The 22806-nt window shown below is 36.7% G+C and overlaps 1 protein-coding gene and 1 long non-coding RNA gene across 2 annotated transcripts; one reads left to right on the top strand and one right to left on the bottom strand.

Moving 5' to 3' along the window:
- Positions 1–153: 153 nt before the first annotated feature.
- Positions 154–18180, bottom strand: LOC145666701 (uncharacterized). The gene is made up of 3 exons (XR_014127808.1): positions 18058–18180; positions 16160–16266; positions 154–677 (listed from the first exon to the last, which is right to left on the bottom strand). It is a non-coding gene; the product is annotated as an uncharacterized LOC145666701 (long non-coding RNA).
- A 3763-nt stretch (positions 18181–21943) lies between these two features.
- LOC145668864 (uncharacterized) lies at positions 21944–22294 on the top strand. Its single transcript, XM_081737136.1, has one exon. It carries the CDS (start codon positions 21944–21946, stop codon positions 22292–22294), a length of 351 nt encoding a protein of 116 aa, XP_081593262.1.
- The last annotated feature ends 512 nt before the right edge of the window (positions 22295–22806 follow it).

Genomic DNA, 22806 nt, shown 5'->3' with positions numbered 1-22806 from the left:
ACATCACTCAATTTGTACTAGAAACTACATTATATAATTCTTAAGTTCAAGTTTTCAAGTACATATTTTAAACATTTAAGATAGGTGGCATGGAGTTTGAGACAAACTTCATTTGTCTTTCCTAGAAGACAATTAATTAAAGTGAAGCGGAAATGATACGGTGGTAAACTTCTGCTATACAGCTCCTCTATTCAAATGTAATTCCAGCGTGTCACCTACTGAGGAATTCAAGCAAGAGAAAAGACAGGGTCTGGTATTATGGTCGAATATTTTCTTTTACGAAAAACTAGAAGGTGGTAGAGTAATAGTGATTTTTCTAAGACAGACCTCGAGAAGTGTGTACGGACTTACACAGAAAATTTTATTAGTAGCGATTATTTAGCTAGGCATCAGTTTAAACGTTTGATGTAACTAACATTATATAAGTAGTTAGAGACAGCAAGAAAATATCTCGGAGATGTAATTTCAAAAAAACTCTTTCGTGAAATTTCAACTCGACAACTTTCGAATTTTTGGTAATGTTTCATTACCATGGCAGGATCACGCAGTTACTTTCAGCAGAATATACAATGACCTACATAAAAGAAATACTGGTTTTATTAATACGAAGTATATCAATTCAACGACACTCATTAAACTGACCCCAACAAAAAGACCGAACACTCCTCCAATGGATCCTGCAAGTAAAGAAGAAAAACGATCAAAATCATACTATGCTACTCATGAATTATATTATTATTATTATTATTATTATTATTATTATTATTATTATTATTATTATTATTATTATTATTATTATTATTATTATTATTATTATTATGTCACACCCATAATTTCTTAATCTACTTTCCACTGGAAAGGTGCTGATTGCCACGGGTGCTGACTGCCACAGCCAATTATTGGTGCTGACTGTCACGACTGTGGGTGATTGCAAATATGAAGGCGCTGACTGCCACGACGGCGTGCTGACTGCCACGAGCCTGGGAGAAACTGTATTTGGAAAGAGAGGAATTAATCCCTAATACTAAATTTATGATTTAATTTAATAGAGAATAATTAGGGATTAATTTAGTAATCCTCATAGCAAAACTATGTGGCATCCTATAAGTTATAAAGTTGCTCACTAAGTGGAACGACATACACTTGGATGTTTATAAAGGGATTGTCTTTTCTGTTATATGTAAAATTTGCACATTTCATTGTTTATATTAATTGTTTTATTGTATTATTTAATGGATATGATGGTCTGAAGCCAGCTGACAAGGGAAGTTTGGGAGAAGTCTCGCCTGCAGAGAAATAACCATGTCATTTGAAGGACCAAGTCATGCTGATTACAACAGGTAATAAAACTCCTGTACGTTGAGAACTGTTCGAGATATTCAGCTTAGAAGTTTATATGAGAAAATGAGTGGATGCACGTTTCAGTGCGTTAAGTATTCTCTCTCATGGCGAAGCCTGATGGTTTGAACTTGCTATTGCTTGATCCTGGGGTCCATTCACAGACAAATTGTCCATTACAAGTTGCATGACGGATGGCAAAGACCTAATGGTTATGAAGATACCAAAGAATTGCACACGATTTGTGCAACCATTTAATGTGTTTGGATTCCGATCAATCAAAGATTATGGCAGGAGATTTGTACATAGTATAAAACTTCTTCATCTGGACGTTATAATGTACCAACGAAATAATCAAATAAAGTTCGTGTCCATACGAATCACTTCCGATCACCACTATACATTGGATTGTTTCAGTTTGCGTTCTACAAGGCAGGTTACGAACAAATTATAGGCCTATAACTTTTGAATCAGTTGTCGAATTTGCTTTTTGCTTTGGTTCTGCGAACTGTTCCCTTGACGGATGCAACGCAATTGCACATATAAAGTGTTCCTGGTGCAAGGGAGTCTTTTGCCTGTTTCATTTCTTCATAAAACAGAAGAACAACAGTGATCAATTTTCATCTCTAACCTATGATTATTATGAACAATGTAATGACTAATTGTATCTAACAAATCCGTTAGTTATTGCGAAACACTTTTTTCTCTGCTACTTCCGATAGCTTTCAATTCGTATGTCAATATTCGTTACTAATTATGTTGTACTTAACGCGTACAAATGCATATATACTCATTTTCTCATATAAACTTCCAACTTGAATATCTCGAATCGTTCTCAACCGCACAGGAATTGTATTAGCTTGTTGTAATCAGCATGAATTGGGACTTTAAATGGCATGCGTAGTATCTCTGCAGGCGAGTGCTTTATCCTGAACTTCCCTTGTGAGGGACAGCCAGCAGTGCTTTTTTGATAAAACTTTCAAGAGCTGCTCGAAATAATTTGCGCAGCTGTACACAGTTCATGCTGACATAGGGAGTTCAAGTGAGAATACATAAATCGTACCAATTTTGTACGCACCGCTCCCTGACAAAACTGAAGTACACTCATGTCCAAAAATATTATTGTATATCTATAACTGTCTTCTTGTAAATATGTAATTTGATAATTTTGCAGAGTACTTTTAATACTGATATGTGTATAATCAGGAAATGTATATTTGTGGTAAATTTCATAGGAAAAGAATTATAAATACGAAAATCACAATGAGTAAAATAAAATGTAACTAATGGACAAGAAAAAAATATTTTCGTTTTATTGTTCTTATTTACTGCTCTTTTGACATGAAATTTATCACATACTTGTCTTTGCCGATTATACACATACTAACATTATAAGAAATACCGGGCGAATTCGTTATCAAATTATATTACTAGAACAACATATTTATAGTCATGCGACAATAATTTTGGACATGAATGTACATATAGAGACCTGTTACCTTTGTTAGGTGTTGGTCTGAACAACACGATCCTAAGGTTCATCTAGTTTCTTTCATGCTTCTTGGCGTCCGGTAATATTACGTCTAGCAACTTTCTCTCAGGCTCGTAGCAGTCAGCACGCCATCGTGGCAGTCAGCGCCTTGAGATTGGCAATCAGCGCCAGTTGTGGCGATCGGCACCAATAATTGGCTGTGGCAGTCAGCATCCGTGGCAGTCAGCACCCCACATTTCCACTGAATTTCTCTTAGTCTTTTATGTCTCGCAACCTTTAAAACTAATCTTCGTAAAAGTTCAGCAGAGTTAATTATACAAAACACTCGAAAAATACGTTATAATTCAGTAAAATTCATTTGTATATTCGCTGACTTAAGTAGTGCAGAAAGAAACAAATTTGAAACAAAGTAAGAGCATTTTCTATCAGAAAACATTGACATGCGGAATTAAATTCACAATATAATGACACAATGATTGCTCAATTCTTGTATGCATAGTTTTTCTAATCCTCAATTTAATCCATTTTTTTATTCCAATTAGCTATTTTCCAAACTTCCTTGTACCGTTTTGAATACAAGGAAAAGTAGCTACGAATTTACACTACCTACTCTACGGTTAATAGCTTCTTCTAACAGTGCTAAGTACTATTTGTCAAGAAAGTAAATGTTCACCTGCTCGTGCACCTGGCGGTCCTGCACTCACTGGTGTGCAGAATATGAAAATTAAATCAGTCAAAGCGTGTGTGGGGAGACCCAATGAAAACCTGGAAAATACTACTTACTTGAGAGGGCAGAAGTTGAAAATAGAAATAATGAGTAGTAGGTAGGAAGTGACGACAACATAAGAGAAATACGAAAGAATCTATGAAACAAAGAAAAATATCATAGAAGATTCAAAGTGAGGACAAAGTTAAATTGTTCTACAGATATCAATGACAGTTTATTCAGAAAGAAGTGGTCGTGGGCTAATGGCTAAGTCAGCTGACTACGAATCAGTAGCTCCATGCTTGGAATTTTTATAAAGTGTTCCTTGACATTTTTAAAAATTCTTCCAATTTTTAATAGGTCAAATATTTTAATATTTTACTCTAAAACAATGTAGAAATGCCATTCTCCTTGATGATATAAACTTGACAAGGAAAACTAAATTTGTATGATTATGCAAACATAGATGTTTAGTTAGGGTATACACCTAAGTAAGAGGAGACACATATTTATTCCCGAGAAGTAGTTGCAGTTGCAGTAATTCCGAAAGTATCAGGAAAACCTTACTCAGGGTTGTTGGCTTGAAAAAGCTTTTAGAATTTTTGGACCTAGTGTTTCCACCGGGAATCGAACCCGAAATCGCTCGTACCAAAGACGAGAAACGTTAGTGACTGTGCCACCACCAAAGTCACAGAACGCGAGATGATTAGAATAGGGACAGCGAAATATTAAACTCCCAAAGGTATACTGGGATCTAACTGTATGGAGTGATGAGAATGTATTTCTGTCCGATCATCAAGGAAGATTCATCCTTTAATAGGTCACACGAGGGAAAATATATGTGCCTCATGATGTAGTACAGACTGGGCATTCCTAAGGCATTGCGGCAGACTTCTGATGCTGTATGACAGCCACCGGTCCAGGATAACTGATTCCAGTGCCGGGGCGTTGTAGGGTTCGTTTTCCACTTACATAATTATTAGAGTAATAACACTGGATTACTGAGCAAGAAGAAGTTTTTTATTCCACTGTTGGAAGTATCATTTTGTTTTCCTATTCTATTCATTTTTTGTACAGAAGGAAATTACTATTATTAGTTCTGATTTATTTCTCATTTTTTATTTTTCAGATTACTGTATTGATTCCGTTTTTATCTTTAACTAGATGATGGTATTTCGGTAGGAGGTAGAATGATTAGATGCATAAGATTTGCAGATGATATGGCGCTTGTTGCAGAATCTGAAAAGAAAATCAATAAAATGTTAGAAAAAATGAGAAAGGGCTTTGAAGAATATGGGATGAAAATAAATGTTAGAAAGACAAAAGCCATGGTGATTGGAACGAAGGGGTCTGTGTCGGTTCCGTGTATGTAGCGCCCGTAGACTTAGCGCCCAGTGTTTCTGGCTCACAGAAGGAATTTTATATTGATTTTATCTCACAATCAGGGATGTCCAGTTCATTTTACCACTCTTTCCACAGGTCGTTAATTCCTGTTTTTTCTTACATCCATGTCCGTGTACTTAACGTCCACTAAGTAAAACTGTTATGAAGAGGGAGAGAGAGAGAGAGCGAGAGAGAGACAGAAAGACCAGCCAATAGCACTGATTATGACGCTTCAATGAATCATAACCTCCGGGGGAAAGGGTGAAACGCAGAAACGTAGTTATGTATATATATTATATATACATACAGTGGCGGATCCAGGATATGATTAAGGGAGGGGCGAAACCATAATTTGCAGTTTTATCCAGTGTAAAACAGAAATGAAGCCCATTTTATCCAGTGTAAACCCGAGCGTCAAGGGGGGGGCTATAGCCCCGTAGCCCCCCTTGGATCCGCCCTTGTATATATATATATATATATATATATATATATATATATATATATATATATATATATATATATATAGGCCTATATATATATATATATATATATATATATATATATATATGTGTGTGTGTGTGTGTGTGTGTGTGTGTATGTATGCATGTAACTGTACTCCGTGGTACTCCGTGCTCTACAATATTTAAATGTACTATAAACTAAGATTACATATGTAGCTTTTAATGTGAAAACTATGTAAAACAGACGTAATCTAGAATAATGCAATGATGATAAGGCATACAAATAACGGTGAACATATTCCCACGACTTAAAACCAGGACAAAATGTAAACTGGCGAAACACCGGGATAAGAGTCTTCATGGAGGCCACGGTAGTTCAGTGGTAGAAACACTCACATCTGGTTCATGGGGTCCCTAGTTTGATCCCATCTTGCGTCAAATGGGCTTTGTGGTAGTCAGACGCTGCATGCATGGATAAACTCGGGGTTCTCTCGTTTCCTCTCACTTTCTTCATTACACCATTTCATTCATTCTCACAATCACCGTCTCCTCCATCCTACTCCTATCTCCTTAATCGTGGGATGTAAAATCCAAAGATTTCATTTCATTTCAAGAGCTTCCAAACCGGGACTGTCCCGGTAAAAACCTGTCATATGGTAACTCTGACTATATGACAACATCGGGTTTGATACTAAAAAAGAAAAATGTCATATTATCATATGGTATTACACAGTTTCAGAAAAAAAAAAAAAACATCTAACAAGCTATCCGCATTAAGTCTGATACATATTTCACAGCTTTATGCGTAATATAAATCTATATAGTTAAGCAATTGATATCATACACTACAAGCACTGAAAAACAACGTAACGTTCTATAATAAAAAGAACGTTGCTTTACGAACCATAAGTTAATCGCTCTACGAACATTATTGTACACATTATACCCTAAAGTTACAGCCTTATGCAGTAATCAATTCCAATCAGATATTGAACGAGTATGGTGTTTCTTTGAGAATAATCCATCACTAAGTTGAACAAGTGCCTTTGAAGGCCAGCCGTCTTCCATTTTATCCTCTTATTCGGTAATTCATCTCGCTGCTCTTGTTCGATGTAGTTGAAACCATGGCCTCATCCTTTTGTAATGTCCATCCACAAGGAAGGATGGACAGGTTAAACCTTTTGGAATTTCAAATTCGAAGCTTCTATCAATTTACTCGATCGTGTCTCTTTCTGTAATTTTGCTATATGAACGGCTATGTTGCGAGGAAACAAAAGAGGCTAGCAAAGAAATTGAATCGTAAGATCACCGTAAGATGAAAGTCGCATACTCCAGATACTACCTGATGCGTAATGTTGATCAAAATAAATTAGGAATTCTTCAGTTTCTTCTGGTACGATTTACTGTAAGTAATCCATCACTTCTGACCCTTCTCAGATAAAAGGAAAACAAATCCGTCCACCATTCCATAGAAATCGGACTTTCTCATTCTCCCTGTAAAAATTCGCCAATTCCAAGTGCTGCAGTATGTACTTCGTGTTCGTGTGACTTGTCTGGAACGCTTTGGCTTACGACTTCCCTCACTAGCCACGTCTGGTTGTGAGTTTAATTTACATATTCCTATATATGTTTGTTTTATCCCTCCTCGCTGGTCTAGTGGCAAGAACGCAAGCCTTTGGCGTATGAGGTTCAAAATTCGATTCCTGGTGGGAGAGCATTGAATGACCAAAGTGGTTCGGATTCCACTATAATCAGTAAATTCAAGTCTTCTTTAGCCTACCTGGCAAAACCATGGGACATAAAACTAAATACAAACCTATTTATTTATTTATTATTTTTATTTATTTATTTATTATTATTATTATTATTATTATTATTATTATTATTATTATTATTATTATTATTATTATTATTATTATTATTATTATTATTATTATTATTTGCAAAAGGAAGGTTTTATTATGAAGTAAAACACTATTCAGAAGTATAATATTGAAATGTGCAAGAAGAAAACTTATTTCTGCGTAACAAAATTTAAAAATTAATTAGTCACAGGTAATTGTTTTACAATTCTCCATGTCTTTTTAGGTACTTTTCACTACACTAATTAGCACTTTGATAAGTCGTGATGAAATGTAAACATAGTTTCGTTGCAATTCTCCATGTCCAGTAGGCATTTTTGACGTACTGTTATTAGTGCTTTTGATATTTCGAGATCAAAGGTTTGAAGTGGTCTGTGCCCCACCCAACCATTTTTCCCAGGAAAATACGAAACACATATTCCATCATTTAACGTTTATAATATCTGTGCACAATTTCATTCACTCCGGCTAACTTCTTCTTGTCTTTCGGACCTGAAATTTCTCCAAATTTTGGGTGGAGGCTTTTACCACTTAAAACAGTTTTCCCCAGAAAAAAAAAACACGTATTCGTTTATTTCATGTGTAATATCTACCTGCCAAATTTTATCAAAATCGGAGTGTTACAATTCGAAAATGTTACATGTCAGTACATTCATGTAGCTTGCATTTGCGGCAGAAAGTTCTTGTTTTGTGCTCCCTCTTTGCTGGAGAGAATTTCTTAGACTGTTCCTCTTCAGTATGCAGGGAAGCTTCCATTCTCCGTGATTTTTTCTCAACGTTGGCGAACTGCTAACCAGATGAAATGGAGAATTTACGGCATTTCAAACTTTTTAATGTCTGTTTCTCGTTTGAAATTACGCTTTGATGACACAATACCATAAGTGTTGAGTCCACTTACATCAGTTATGTAAAATACTGTCATAGACCATTTTGTTCATTGTTTTGTAATCTAACAGCGAGCCATATGATTGATAGTGTGAACGTGTGGTTTTGTTGTGTTGTAATATATGATAACTTTGAGTTTTTCCTCCGCTCTAGAAGTGACCACTTCAGGATAGTTGTGCATTGTGTTTTGCAATGGGTGATCTTACTGGGTATATATTGTCAAAAGAGACAGCGCACCCAAAAAATGAGAAATTGTTTGTCTACAGTCATATTGTATGTAAGAATAAAATTATATTGCAGAGTGTGTGAATGAAGAATCTGCAACTTCACAAATTAGAAACAGTTCATCATCAGGTATTCTAATAGCGCCGATGTTGTCATCAAAATATAAGGCAGCCCATGTAGGATCGCTTTTCTCCGGAGTTTTGCTTTTTGCATTAGCACGTGCTTTTGCATTAGCTATAGGTGCTACGCCTCAAACTTCTAACCAATCCTCTGGATAATAAAACTACTCAACGTCTCATTTCAATATCGGTACCTGAACAAGAAACTTCAGTTGCATTTGTATATAAGTCTGCTAATATCTTATCGTCTGTCGGGAATCAATTTCTTCCTTGTTTATTGATTTACCAAAAATATTCCTCCTCTACCATCAATAGTGACGAGTATTGTTAGTGATCTGTTTGTCTACCACGTGCAATGATCAAAACACATTAACAATAAACAAAACTTTACATACAATCAGTGGCAAAGCCAGGATTTCTATTTGGGGGGGTCAGTGTCCTACTCCGGAAAACTTTTTTTGTTAATGTGGAGACTGAAAGCACAAATTTAGATTTTATTCTAGCAACTTTTTTAAAATTTTGGTTCTTGGGAGTTCATATCCCGGGAAACTCCCCCTGGATACGCAACTGCATACAATGGAAAAATTAATACAGTTTGATAGACAAAAGCAACTATTATGCTTCTGACAATGGACTTATATAAGTGAATAAATAAAGAAAAGCTGCTACTAAAATAAGCAAAATTGCAAATAATTAAATCAATCAAACTAAATAATAACACATACAGTTGCAATATGTTATATCTGACTTCATTGGGACAGTTGGAAGATTATCAGAGCGTTCACTCCGCTACGAGCCACAATCTCAATCTATTCTGAATCTACCCTCATATTTCTTCATTAAGGCTCGAGTTTAATGGACCCACTCGGTACCCAATGCTATAAATTTTAAAAACTATCACTTAACTCACGGAAATGAAAAAAAAAAGAAAAAAAAACTTAAATAATATAATACAAGAACACAACCAGGGAAATGTCATAGAATCTCAATACTTACTAAGCCTTAGCATTAAAGAAAGTATGCGTACGAGTGCAATGGATCCACCTGGTAGTCCTAGGCAGTGGCGGCGGTTGGACGTTAAAAGTGGGGAGGCAAGACATGATCTGAATACAGTATTTGTATGTCAATGTTACTTTTCCTGGTTGCTTGTAACACTTTGTTAGACTAAAGGCTGTATAACTATTAGGAGGCTGTTATATAGATTAAAGGCTGTATAACTGTATAACTCTCTTTTTCAGTTAAAATACCGTATATCTTGTTTCATATTTTGTTACGTAAATTGACAAGAGCAACACAAGATACTAACTCTTTGTACTCTTATACAACGAAGGTGTAAGAAGGGATCTGATTCCTTGCTCATGAAATCAAAAAATCAGAAAATCATGCATCTTAAAATTCTGTCTGGAAAATTGTGTGATCAGATTAAGGACCTATTTAATAACAAATTTGCAAAACAAATAAATAGAAAGGATAATATTAATCAAATAATCATAGTAATGGATAATAAGGCTTGTTCTGCAAAAGTTATATTGAAACTGGAAATTAATGAACAACTTATATTTTTAATTCCACGCATGTTATTATATGTGTTATTACTCTTAGAAAGACAGTGAATATTACAAGTATATGCTACGTACGACATTCAAAGAAATACTTTTGCAGCTTCCCGAAACATGTTCGTTGCCATTAGATACAGTTTTCATTTTCTTGGAATACATCAAAACTCAACAATACTTAGTCACTCCACATTCCAGTTATACAAAATAATCCTAAAATCTAGAATTATGTTGAATTTACTAAATTTAATTGTATAATAAAACTGTATATGTACACCCCTAAACTCGTATATTGCACTGCAAAATTATATATTCCTTACTGAGCTCTTTCATGGCTAAGCGGTTAACGTACGCACCTTTGACGTGGGAGACCTGGGTTCAATTCCCGGAGGGAGCTCACGTGGTCTGGACTCTACGTTAATCATTAAGTTCACGTCTCATATAGCTTCGCTGCTGAACAGGATGTTAAACTGAAAAAAAATCAAATCAAAATATTCCTTACTATAAGAAAAAAGGAAAGAACTGTCAATTTTCCAAGAAAATAACTGTTTTAGGAACTGTCAATTTTTGTGCAATTAAAGAATAACTTGTGAAGGACTTCTTTTCTTGCGAAATGATATCTCAATTAGATCCAGAGCGGCTTACTAACATATCGAGCCCTTGTAAGATGAAATGAAAGTACGCTCGAATTGTCTCGCTCCAACAGCTTAATTTTTGGGCCATTTTTAGTGGCATTTTTAAAAAAACGCAATTTCTGTAGCTTTCTTAACTTCACGAAATGATAACCAATACGTACTCATGGAATGACAAATATTTTATGGCACCATTTGTATTCTATGAACCAATAATACATACAAAACTTTATATTTCCAAATGAAACTATATACATTAATGGGTCATTTCAAAAAGCGGAGGGGCAACTGCGCCCCCTTTGCTCCCCCAATCGCCGCCTAGGTCCTAGGGTTAATGGTCCTAGGGTTAAAAGTGTATCCTTTTATGGATATTTAGATAGAGGAAATACTAGTTCTTGCCGAATTTCTTTAACTACTTACGATATGTTCCATTATTTTTAAACTAGGGTTTAAAATGTGATTGATTGCGTTTAGGGCGGCTTATAACACTTGACACATGTTCATTAGAACGTTTTATTTTCATTTGATATAAAGAATTACCCAGCAAATTTTGGCATTTGAATTTTTTGACACCCTGTATTTACGATAGGAAATGAAGTTATGCAATGTGCATAAATAATTGCTGTTTTCCATGCAGTAGTATTTGCATTAAGGTGCGTGTAATTATTATTATTTAAAACTATATAAATTTTAAAATAACGCTGGCACATGAATTCACATCCATATGTGAAAATCTCATAGGTGATATGGTAATGCTCTTAAATCGTAATTAATAGAGACCGGATGTTAGGCAAAATGCCTATTCTTTAATATTAAAGATATGATCAAAAATAACGTTTCAAAGTTTATGTGAGGGGGCCAATTTTATTTTGCCTATTTTGCCTATTTCGACCTTTACTGCCTAAATAATTGCTTTAGTGCCTAATGTTGTCTATTTTATGCATTTTCTTTAAAATAAGCCTTCATTGGGAAAATATATAATTTATACAACATAAATAAAGACGCATGTATACGTATAATAAGTGTTTGTAGATACAAACACGTGCTACGTTACAATGCACATACAGGATGAACTTCAAAGATGTGCATATACTTTGGGAGGTGATTAATTACATCAAAAGAAGACAAAAAAGTCCTGTTGTATTTTGTCGAATTCTGTGTCGTGTACGAGTGACAGTGGTGCCAACTTGGAAGCAAAAATCAAATCTTGACAATTGGAACGGAACAGATAGGTGTGCACATACGTTGAGAGGTGATTCGTGACATGAAAAGAAGACAAAAGTCCTGTTGCATGTTGTCGAATTCCTCGACGTGTACGAGTGACAGAGGTGCCAACTTGAAATCGAAAATCGTACACATACTTCGACATGCAAAGAAAACAAAAAGTCCTCTTGAATGTCAGAAAACACCTCTCAAAGTATGTGCACACTTTTATGTCTCGTTCCAATTGTCAGGATTCGATTTTCAATTTTAAAATGGCACCCCTGTCACTCGTACACGACGCGGAATTCCACAACATGCAACATGACTTTTTGCCTTCTTTTGATATGCATCATGCAACAGGTCTTCTTTTGATATCACGAATCATCTTCCAAAGTATGTGCAGATCTTTTAGATTTACCCAGTATGTATGAATGCATGAGAAGCTTGGTTTTTATATGCACAATAAAATAAAATATTAACAAACAGGTATGTTTCTATATTCTTTGAACATTATCTATGACCTGAACCTATTTTTTAATGGTATTGAGTATTTATCTTCATTATTTCGAGTTACATTTTAGTGCCTATTTTTAAAATTTTTAGTGCCTATTTGCCTGCCTATTTTACAGATTTTTAGTGCCTAGACATCCGGTCTCTAGTAATTAAATTGTGGGTAATTACAGATGTTCATGAAAAGTCAGAGTGTTAGAGCTGACGGTGATAAACAGAAGAGGAAGAAAAGAACACATTTCTTTCAACTTGCCTAAGGGGTTTTAAAAGTGACATGACAATTGTGCAGGAAGTATAGCAGGATCTTTCAGGTGAAAATTTTTTGTTCTTTAGTCGTCAAAAGAGAGGGGATGGGATAGATGATTTGAGTACGAAACTACATTTATACATATAAACTAGTTCTCTCTTTGGTCAACCCTAGCACACTGATAAGCATCAAATATTTTCTGGGCGCTCAGTATACGATATTATATGTGGGCGCTAAATCTACGGGCGCTAAGTGCACTCCACGTCTGTGTCAAATATAAAAGTAGGAGGGGAGAAAATAGAACAAGTGAATAGTTTTCGATACCTGGGTAGTATTCTTAGTAATGACATGAAATGCGAAAGTGAAATAAAAGCAAGGATAGGAATGGCGAAAGAAGCCTTTAAAAGAAAGAGAAGTCTGTTTTGTGGGATCTTGAACAAAGAGTTGAGAAAAAGACTCATAAAATACTTCGTGTGGAGTGTTGTACTGTATGGGGCGGAAACATGGACATTACGTAAAGGTGACGAAAATCGACTGGAAGTCTTCGAAATGTGGGTGTGGAGAAGAATGGAAAGAATTAGTTGGGTAGAGCGGAAAACGAATGAGAGAGTGTTAGAAATGGTGGGTGAGAAAAGAACACTTTTAGATATTATTAGGAAGAGGAAGAGAAACTGGTTGGGACATTGCCTAAGAAGAGATTGTATCATGAGGGACGTCCTAGAGGGTATGGTGGCGGGAAAGAGAGGGAGGGGGCGAAGGAGACTACAATTAATGGATGATATTAAAACAGAAAGATCATACGCGAAGACGAAAAGGTTAGCGGAGGACCGTGGAGCATGGAAGCTTCTCAGCTGCGGCAAGTGACCTGCCAATAAAGGCAGAATACCTATGATGATGATGAGATGAAACGACCCTTTTTCGAACAAGGACAATAGGTTTATGGAAAATATGTGAACTTCTTCGCCTCTTAGGATACATCGCACAATGAAAGTATAAAGATAATAATCCTTAATATCACTCCCTTGAGCAGAATAAAATCTGCCTTGGACAGAATATTCAGACAGACAGACAAGTTATCTTTTAACTATTTTTGTTATTGTTGTGATAATTTCTTAAGTTTTGATAATTCGTTACACATAGTATGTATGTACCTCACTGCCAGGAGTCCACAGGGCTGGATTAACCCACTTGCAGGCACGGGACTAGAAAAAATATGTGGCCCCTGTTGACTTCACCTATTACATTTCTGTGAAAGTACAGTAGGGATGTTAAGGAAATAGTTCCATATTTTTTTTATCGTACATTATATTGATGATTGTATCTAAGTGATTCTTTTTAGATAGCCAGTTAGAGATTTTGATCAGAGTGGGGGTTCTGGTATACCGGTCCGGGGCCATAGCCGCCCTAAGACCCCCTTAATCTGGCCCTGGGAGTACGTGTGTCACCCTAAGGAGAAAACGATGAACAATACATATACGCTGCTAGGTAATAATGTATTTTTTAAATATATGCAGTACAGAAATAGATAAATAACTGTTTAAGGAAAATAAAAACTACCAGTTATTGTTGACAACGAACGGCAGACTTTTTAGTAGTATTTTATTTTTTCTTGATTTTCTTGACTTTCTGGAAAATGACGCATGAGGATTTATACTCGCCTAATATACTTTTGTTAAAATAAGATGTATCGGTGGGCATATCCATCATTTCTGGACATTTTCTTTCGTTATACGCTATACTATTGAATAATAAAGTATATTGCAATAATATTCTGTTGTACTAGACAGAGGTAGAAATTAATATATTACTGATTATATTATTTGCAGATTTTAACCCTTTAACTGGCACAGTTTTCTGGAAATGTGTACTCTCAGGTAGCAGACGCAATACTACGTCGTAGCCACAAGAGCCTTAAAACTATGAAATAATGATGTACGTTTCACACAAAAAACAATAGCATACAACAATAAAAAAAAAGTTCCAGAAACATCCCCGAATCACCAAGATGTTTGCTACTGTTTTGAAATGCAGTTTTTGTTTCTTTTATTACAGCAGCAGCAATGTTCTGCCTACGAACAACAATGTGCCATCTGATATTCTAAAGCCAACGTCGTTTAAATATTATAGGCATACAGAGCCATCTATTAATTTGTTTCCGATTTAAATGTAAGAAGAAAAGCTTTCAGAGAGACCTACGTCATTGCCACTGAACATTAGTGACCTTTTAGAAAAATGTAGTACTACGTCGTAGCCGTTTTAACTGTACATATGTCATGACGTAGTACTACATCATAACCACCTAAAGGGTTGATTGATAACAACGATAAGAGAAATCGAGAAATATTTCTTGAAATCGATTCAGCGTTCCAAGAACAGATTCTATTTGCAAACCACAAGTAACTGAAATTAGCTATTTCCAGTTTCAAAGTTTTTCCCTGTAGATCGAAAACTTTAACAGGTAGCAAGGAGCGATATTCTGCAAACGATTCACTGTCTTAAAAAACATATAATAACTATCAGCCACACTGTACTGAACATAGAAATAGTTCAAATTTACTACTACTTTCAGTTTCAATACTGATTTCCAGGGCAAAAACTGTAGAAGATATCGAGAAATGTTTCTGTTTTTCTGTGCAATCGATTCAGCATTCCAAGAGTAATCTCCGTCTACTCCGTTAACCCTCTATTCAAGCCCAAAGTGGTGGAAATCAAACATTCCCGGTTTCAACGTTGGTCGCCATGGGACAAATCGATAATAAACAGCAAGAAGTGGCTTTTTGTAATCGATTCAGAATAGCAAGAATAGATTTGATTCCTTTGTTAACCCTGATTTCAAACTCGAAATGGTATGAAGAAAACAATTTTCAATTTCAAGATGTATCATAATAGAACAAAACAGTAATAGATAGCGACAAGCAATTTGATACTAATTCAGTACCACAAGAATGTGTTTCCATTCTGATTATATTCCTGTTTCAACCGGAAGTGACAGATATCAATTAGACCTTTTGGTTTCACTTTTTATTCTTCACAAAGCAAAAACAGTGTGAGAGAGAGAGAAAGACATAGTGATGGCTTTTGGATATGGATTCAGCGTCCGAGAAATGAGTTTTATCTTCGATCTTATTCCTCTATTCAGATAGTTATAGAATTACTGTCCAAGTTTGAGTACTTAATTCGCATAGTTTGGAAGTCTACCGTATTTCCACATTATGAAATGAAACTTACTCGTTTGAGTTCTATTCTGAATTACAGAAAAAAAGAAGGATTGGACGCTGCTACATCTCCTGTTCTGAGTTAGTTGTGTCAATAGCTTTACAGTAAGTTAGATCAGTGAACTAGAAACTAATTCAGACCTCAGAGTAGACAAAGATGTAAGCGAAATCTTTCAGCCCTTGAAAACATCTTAGATATACGTTAATATATAAATCTGATGATAGTCGATCGCTATCAAAATTGCAATAAGTTAATTTAAGTAGGGAGCAATTAACAAACCAGCAGTTAAGGAGATTAATTTTTGCATTTTAAAGAAATATTTACGTGCAACATCCATAGAACTGCGTACAACTTTCAGTCTTCTTCTAGTTTCTGCAAGTAGAAAATGCATTTCAGCTTCTCCAAATTCACCAATTTTCTTATTTCCTTCTCTGGAATAAACAATGAGAATCATGAGCGTACTTAAAATTTTGATCACTTGATAAAAGTACTAAACTTCCTAGCTACTCATAACATCAATTGGATTTAACGTGAATGAGTTTCATGCCAAAGAAAATATAGAAATGTTCATCCCACCATGGGTAATGAATTCTTTAACGTACTCCATTCTAAATTACCTCTAAATTGCTCTGACATGCTTTTGTAAGGCAATACTTGCTTCTAAATTTACATAATGGTTCTTGCTTTCAATCACTCTCCTCTTGTATAAAGCAATATTATTGTTATAACTTTAGTTGCTAACTTGTTTACAAAGTTTTAATTTAGCTTCCTCGGTTCTCCTACATTGCGAAACTCGCTGGACATTGGAAAATACTAGGTTGCGCAATCTTCAACAGCATGAAACTTGTTTATCACCTAATATTTAATATCTTCGGGGTATACCGCACAATTACATATGTAGAAATTCACCTCATAATTTCATTTAGTATTCATTTCATTTACTTCATAATTCAGTCATTCTATAACTTAATGTATGTTGCAACCCATGCTTAAATTCCCAAAAACGAACTAGCAGATAATCAAAGCGAGACTATGCTTACTTGTAACTATTATACATTGTATGAAAACTTCCATAATGTGCAGTCAACGGAAATGGACTATCTCCATGTTTACTCGCATCGTTCCTTGCAAATTCTACTCATACACTCACAAGGCAGATTAATCGCATCGATAAGAAAACTGGAGGCGCAAAGGCTGTTTAGAACAAGTAAAACCACATCGTAATCCTTCATAATCATCTCTAAGTTAATTCCAAGGACACAGAGATTCTTCTCTTTGTCCTTGCAGTGAAGAAGAAGATGAAGGTGGCTACATTATTTTTTAGATATTTCTTGTACCTAGCTTACTGCCGAACGCTATTAGTATGTATACAGTTGATAATCTATAATGGACCAACTCTGTTACTAGCAATACTGGCTTATAATATTCCAGTCCTACTATACCACTTAACCCGGTTTTCAAACACCCTCTAACTCAATCTCAGATTGTGGGGAAATCTGGGGATTCTGCAGATTTTGAAAGAGTTTTCTCGTTCTCTAATGAAGATCATTCTCATTTCGTTTCTAGTTATATTCTACCAACCACCACAGTGGATTATTGTTTACTCTGTCAGCTTTATTACGTCTTTTATGCTTGAACGTTATTCAACAAACATGTGGCAGAAATTGCTGCACAATACTTTGTAGAGTCAAGTTGCAGAACAGTCAATACACAGCTGAAAAACTTAATAGAGTATATTTTGTTGCTCAATTTAGTCTTTTCCTTAATAGTCATGGCGGCTTGAGGGAAGTCACATCAAAAAAATATCGCTACAAGCTATGTTTAAAAAGTTGTATAACAGAATTAGCACTAGATAATTTTTTCTCTTTTCTTGAAAGCAATAAAATTTAAACGTTTACCGATGTGACTTCCTCTCAAGAACCTCGAATGCTTAATAGATTAAAGGTAACAACAAGATATAAAGCAAGTGACAAGGAAATAGTTGATGGATTAATGAGAAAACAGAAGTACACAGGGCTCAGAGAAAATAAGAAATTGTGCTTAGATCATCACAATCTCACAAAATCTTCACCTAATACACGAACTTGTACTTCAAAAACGTAAGTTGTATCCATAAACCTTCATGATTTCTATAAGATATTCAAGAATTAGGTAGTAAAAATAAGATACTAGAGATTAAATTTCAATATTATTAGATCATAAAGGGAATTAAATTATCTTACATTTTCAGATATGAATGATGCAAACTTTGTGTAGTACAACTTAGAGGGCAATCACAATTTAATCCATTGTTTTTATGGAAGATACTGTTCACTGGTTCTAGTAAATCTGAAAGTAAAATATAAATTTATTTTTCGTTATATTAAAATGAATGAATTTTCATTAGATTTTAATATAAATATATTAGAAAGGTAATGGTACATATATGTGTCAAAAAAGATGTAACATGCGTTAAACATTTGTTTATCCCATATCTATTGCATTCTATAATTCTGGTACGAAAGAGTAATTTTAGTCATTTAATAGTTTTACGTAAAACTGTTAGGATTTATATATACACACAGACTGTAACAAAGTTCTTTGCCATATGTCAACTTTGTTATGAATGTATTTATAGATACAGAAAGTGTAAGGAGGTTGCTGGCAAATATAGGTTTTCAATCTGAAGTGTTGGAATTTTTCTATTGGATCAGCAGTTTTAACTCTACACCGGTAGTCGGCCTAATGGTAATTGTGGAAGCAACAATGCAAGTCATAGTATTACAATAGAAGCATTAGTTCAAGTAATATTTATACGGAAAGCAAGTAATGCCGTAGGGAACAGAAGAATACTGCAAATCTCGTTTGCAATTATTAGCATCGTGGGGTGCACCAGCGGGTGGGGGTAGGGGATGAAATTCGCAACGAGCTGAAAGTTGGTTGTAAAAATAGTTTAAAATGGGAATTATATAATGCAGTTAAACTATGTATGATACTATTGCTTACAAAGTTTACGGGACAGACTGTACAAGCTACTGAGAATAAATTCACATATCTTATGCAAGCACGGTACACGCTTTTAGATGTAACATTTATGGGCACTATTGTAATAGGTGTTCAAATTGGTTTCCCTCCTTGTTCGGGCCGATCGCCCTTCCTTGAAGATCTGGTCCTTAAATAGTAATTTTTCCCTCTTGCAGAGGGCTCCGGGATTCACTTTTGTCAACCCTCGGAATTTCTTTCTTTTGGGCGGACAAGTGTGTTTTAAAAAAAGAGCCGTTAGACCAGTTGTTTTTGTATGTGCGCGTCCCTATGATGTGAACGTGTGGTCGTCGTCGTGCCTACAGTGTTTTAGTGGACAATACCGCTTCCATAGTTTGAATTTAATGTGTTCCTACAGTTAATTAATTGTTTGATCCAGTTATTAATAAATAATATATATTCAGTTATGGAGCCTTCTAATTTTAATATATGTGCATAGCAAAATACCTTTGCTTGGTTCGTATATATTTAATGGTCCTCCGGTTGTGGATCAGTGTAGGACACAGTCATTACAGACAGAGTGTGAGTGATTTCAATTAAAACATTTTGTGTCGTGCGAACAAATAACTATGGAAGCTCTAGCAATCAAAAAACGGACTCTCAAATCGAAAATCACCGGGAGGAGAAAGCGATCGCTGCTTTATCGGCAACAGAAACCAGCTTCATTGCGGTTCACCAGGGAAGGGTCAGTGACCTTCAACGGGATTGTTCGAAGCTTCTGGATGAAATTGCAACCATTTCAAATGACGAGTAGTTTCAAAAAGAAGAAGAAGAGCTAGCGGAGATGGACAACAGATTACTGAAGATATGTGTGGTGCTAAGGGATTTACAAGTTGTGGAAAACAATTAGGTTTCTTCTTCAGAAACAAAGCAAAGTAGTGAGGTGAAATTGCCAAAAATACAGTTACCCACATTTACAGGCAATTTGTTCGAGTGGCTTTCCTTCCACGATTTGTTCGTAGCCTCAGTACACAGCAACGATAAATTATCTGGTGCTCAAAAACTGCAATATCTAAAACATCCCTGAAGAGGGAGCCAGCCCAACTCCTTCAGTCGATGCAAATTACGAACAGTAATTACAAAGAAGCATGGGACATTCTGAACGCGCGGTATCACAATAAACGTGAAATTGTGAACTCAATTCTCAAATGCTTAATTACGCAACCACCCATCCAACAAGAATCGGCAACGGCGTTGCGCAAATTAATTGACACAACGATGGAGTGTACTCGATCGCTGAAAGTGCTTGAGCAACCAGTGGGGACTGGGACGCGGTTTTAGTTTATCATACCGCGGATAAACTAGACAGTGAGACGCGAAGACAGGGGGAACTTTCGTTAAATTCCAGTGAACAGCCATCTTTCGACAAGCTGGCGGCATTTCTGGACAACAGAGCCCGCGCTCTGTCTGTTTCGACCAATGGGAAGACTCGACACTCCGCAAGCACTGATACAGTGAAAAAGCGCGAAAAGAGGTTTGCATCTTCTCATGTGACAACTGCACAACGGACTCAAAGTTTGTGTGAACTATGTAATTCAAACCATCAGCTATACAGGTGTTCCGAGTTCGTCAAACGTTCAGTGGCGGAGCGTATCGCGCTCGTGAAAGAAAAGAACTTGTGTTTCAATTGTATGCGCAAGTCTTGTCGGAAGGACAGTTGTTCATCCGGAAATTGCCGCAAGTGTGACAAAAAGCACAAAACAATGTTACATTTCGAACGAGATGATGCGTTGCCAGAGCATGATTCTAGTGTCACGTCACATTTTGCTTCCGAAGCAAGTGTGCTGCATGTTGTGTTGTGTACAGCGATTGTAAAAATAAAGGGAAAAAACAGTGTGTCATATCCCTTCAGAGCTCTGCTAGACTGTGCGTCAGAGACTAGTTTTGTAACCGAAAAGTGCGTGCAAAAGCTCGAACTACAAAAAATAAAATCCAGTGTGGTGATCTCGGGCATAACGGGAGCAGGGGTAGGATCTGCAAAAGCGATGGTGGACTTGCAGTTTCAGCCGTTAGGTCAGATGAACGAAACGTTCGAAACAAGAGCGATTGTAGTGACGAAGGTAATATCTGATCTCCCAAAGTAACCCTGTGCCAGTGCTTCACATTGGCCACATTTCAAAGGGTTAAAGCTAGCGGACCCCACTTACAATATAGTGGACCCCATTGACGTGCTTCTTGGAGCGGATGTGTTTCCATTATTAATGCTCAGTGGAAAGCGTGTTGGACCACCGGGTACACCCGTAGCTCTAGAGACTGTACTTGGTTGGGTGCTTTCTGGTAGCGTAGGTACCACAAGTGGAGCCGTAACAGTGGCGGCATATCGTGCGTCATGTGAAGTGGACACAACCCTTCGTAAGTTTTGGGAGCTAGAAGAAGTTACTCCCAAAAAAATACTTGTCCGAAGAAGAGAAGAACTGTGAAAAGCATTTTGCAGATACTCACTACCGTGACGAATATGGCCGTTATGTAGTGAGATTACCATTCAAGGAGACTGCATCGCCCTTGGGAAAATCACGTGACATTGCAGTCAGAAGACTGTTACATTGTGAACGCAAGTTAGCAAAACAACCTCAACTTCAGGAACAATATCGTGCGTTCATGGAAGAATATCTGAGGTTGGGGCACATGGAGCTTGTTCCCCCAGAAGAGAAGAACGTGGCACCTGAGAAGAGCTGTTACCTCCCCCACCACGCAGTTCTAAAACCCACAAGTTCAACAACAAAATTACAAGTGGTCTTTGATGGCAGTGCGAAGACAACATCCGGGGTTTCTCTAAATGAACGGCTAATGGTGGGCCCGAAGCTACAAGACGACGTTTTCCCACTTTTGGTGGACATCAAGTGGCCTTATGCGCGGACATTGCCAAAATGTATCGGGCAGTGATAGTAAACAGAAAAGATGTTGACTTTCAAAGAATTGTGTGGCGCAATTCTGCGAACTCTCCTGTAGAAGACTACCGATTATTAACGGTGACATACGGAACTGCCTCTGCTAGTTTTTTTAGCTATTAGGTGCCTCCAACAGATAGTAGCAGACAAAAGTGAAAACTATCCCTTGGCAGCAAGTGTACTAGTGAGGGACTTCTTTATGGATGATTTTCTGGGTGGCTGTGAAACTGTGCGCAAAGCTATCGAACTTCAACAACAGCTAATTCAGTTGCTGGAAAAAGCAGGCTTCGAGTTGCGAAAATGGGCATCCAGTGAACCGGAAGTGCTAGAAGCCGTACCGTCTCATATGCGCGAAGTGTCAGTGCCGTTCAAGTTCAACGATGACAACACCATCAACACCCTCGGAGTGCAGTGGTCGCCAGTCAGTGACGAGTTTGGGTTCAGTGTTTCTCCCCCCTTGCAGCGTGACGTGTGGACCAAGCGCATGATACTATTTGAGATCGCCAAAATCTTCGATCCACTTGGTTTCCTTTCACCGGTAACCATCTAGCCGAAGGTGCTTCTGCAGTCGTTGTGGAAGGAAAACTTGGGATGGGATGAAAACCTCCCTAGTTCAATGTACGCGGAGTGGAAAGAATATTGCAAGGAACTGTCCCTATTAGAGGAAGCAAAGGTTGAGCGGTGCATCATACCTCCCAACGCTAAAAAATGTCAAGTAATTGGCTTTTCAGATGCCAGCGAGCGGGCTTATGCTGCAGTGGCGTATTTGCGGGCCGAGCTTTCAAACGGAACGGTCAGTGTGCAGCTAATTGCTACAAAAACAAAGGTGGCTCCAATTAAAACTGTTTCTCTCCCTCAATTGGAGTTGTGCGCTGCATTATTGCTGGTGAAGTTGCTCAACGCAATCTCAAACGCCCTTTTGTTTGAGGTGCAAGAGGTAAAAGCATTTACCGATTCACAGGTTGTGTTAGCATGGATTACTTCTTTCCCTGACAAATGGAAAACATTTGTGGCGAATAGTGTCGCGGAAATCCAAGAAACAGCTCGTGCAGCTGAATGGTG

Source organism: Thermobia domestica, chromosome 1 (genome assembly GCF_964235325.1).
Source record: "Thermobia domestica chromosome 1, izTheDome1.hap1.1, whole genome shotgun sequence".
In the NCBI taxonomy this organism is placed as follows: Eukaryota; Metazoa; Arthropoda; class Insecta; order Zygentoma; family Lepismatidae; genus Thermobia; species Thermobia domestica.
The sequence above is the reverse complement of the archived record's forward strand: the minus strand, read 5'-3'. Positions and strand labels throughout refer to the sequence as shown.

What these genes read in the sequence shown, in the direction of transcription:
- LOC145668864 (XM_081737136.1), top strand. Translation starts at nt 21,944, where the DNA reads ATGGATGATTTTCTGGGTGGCTGTGAAACTGTGCGCAAAGCTATCGAA.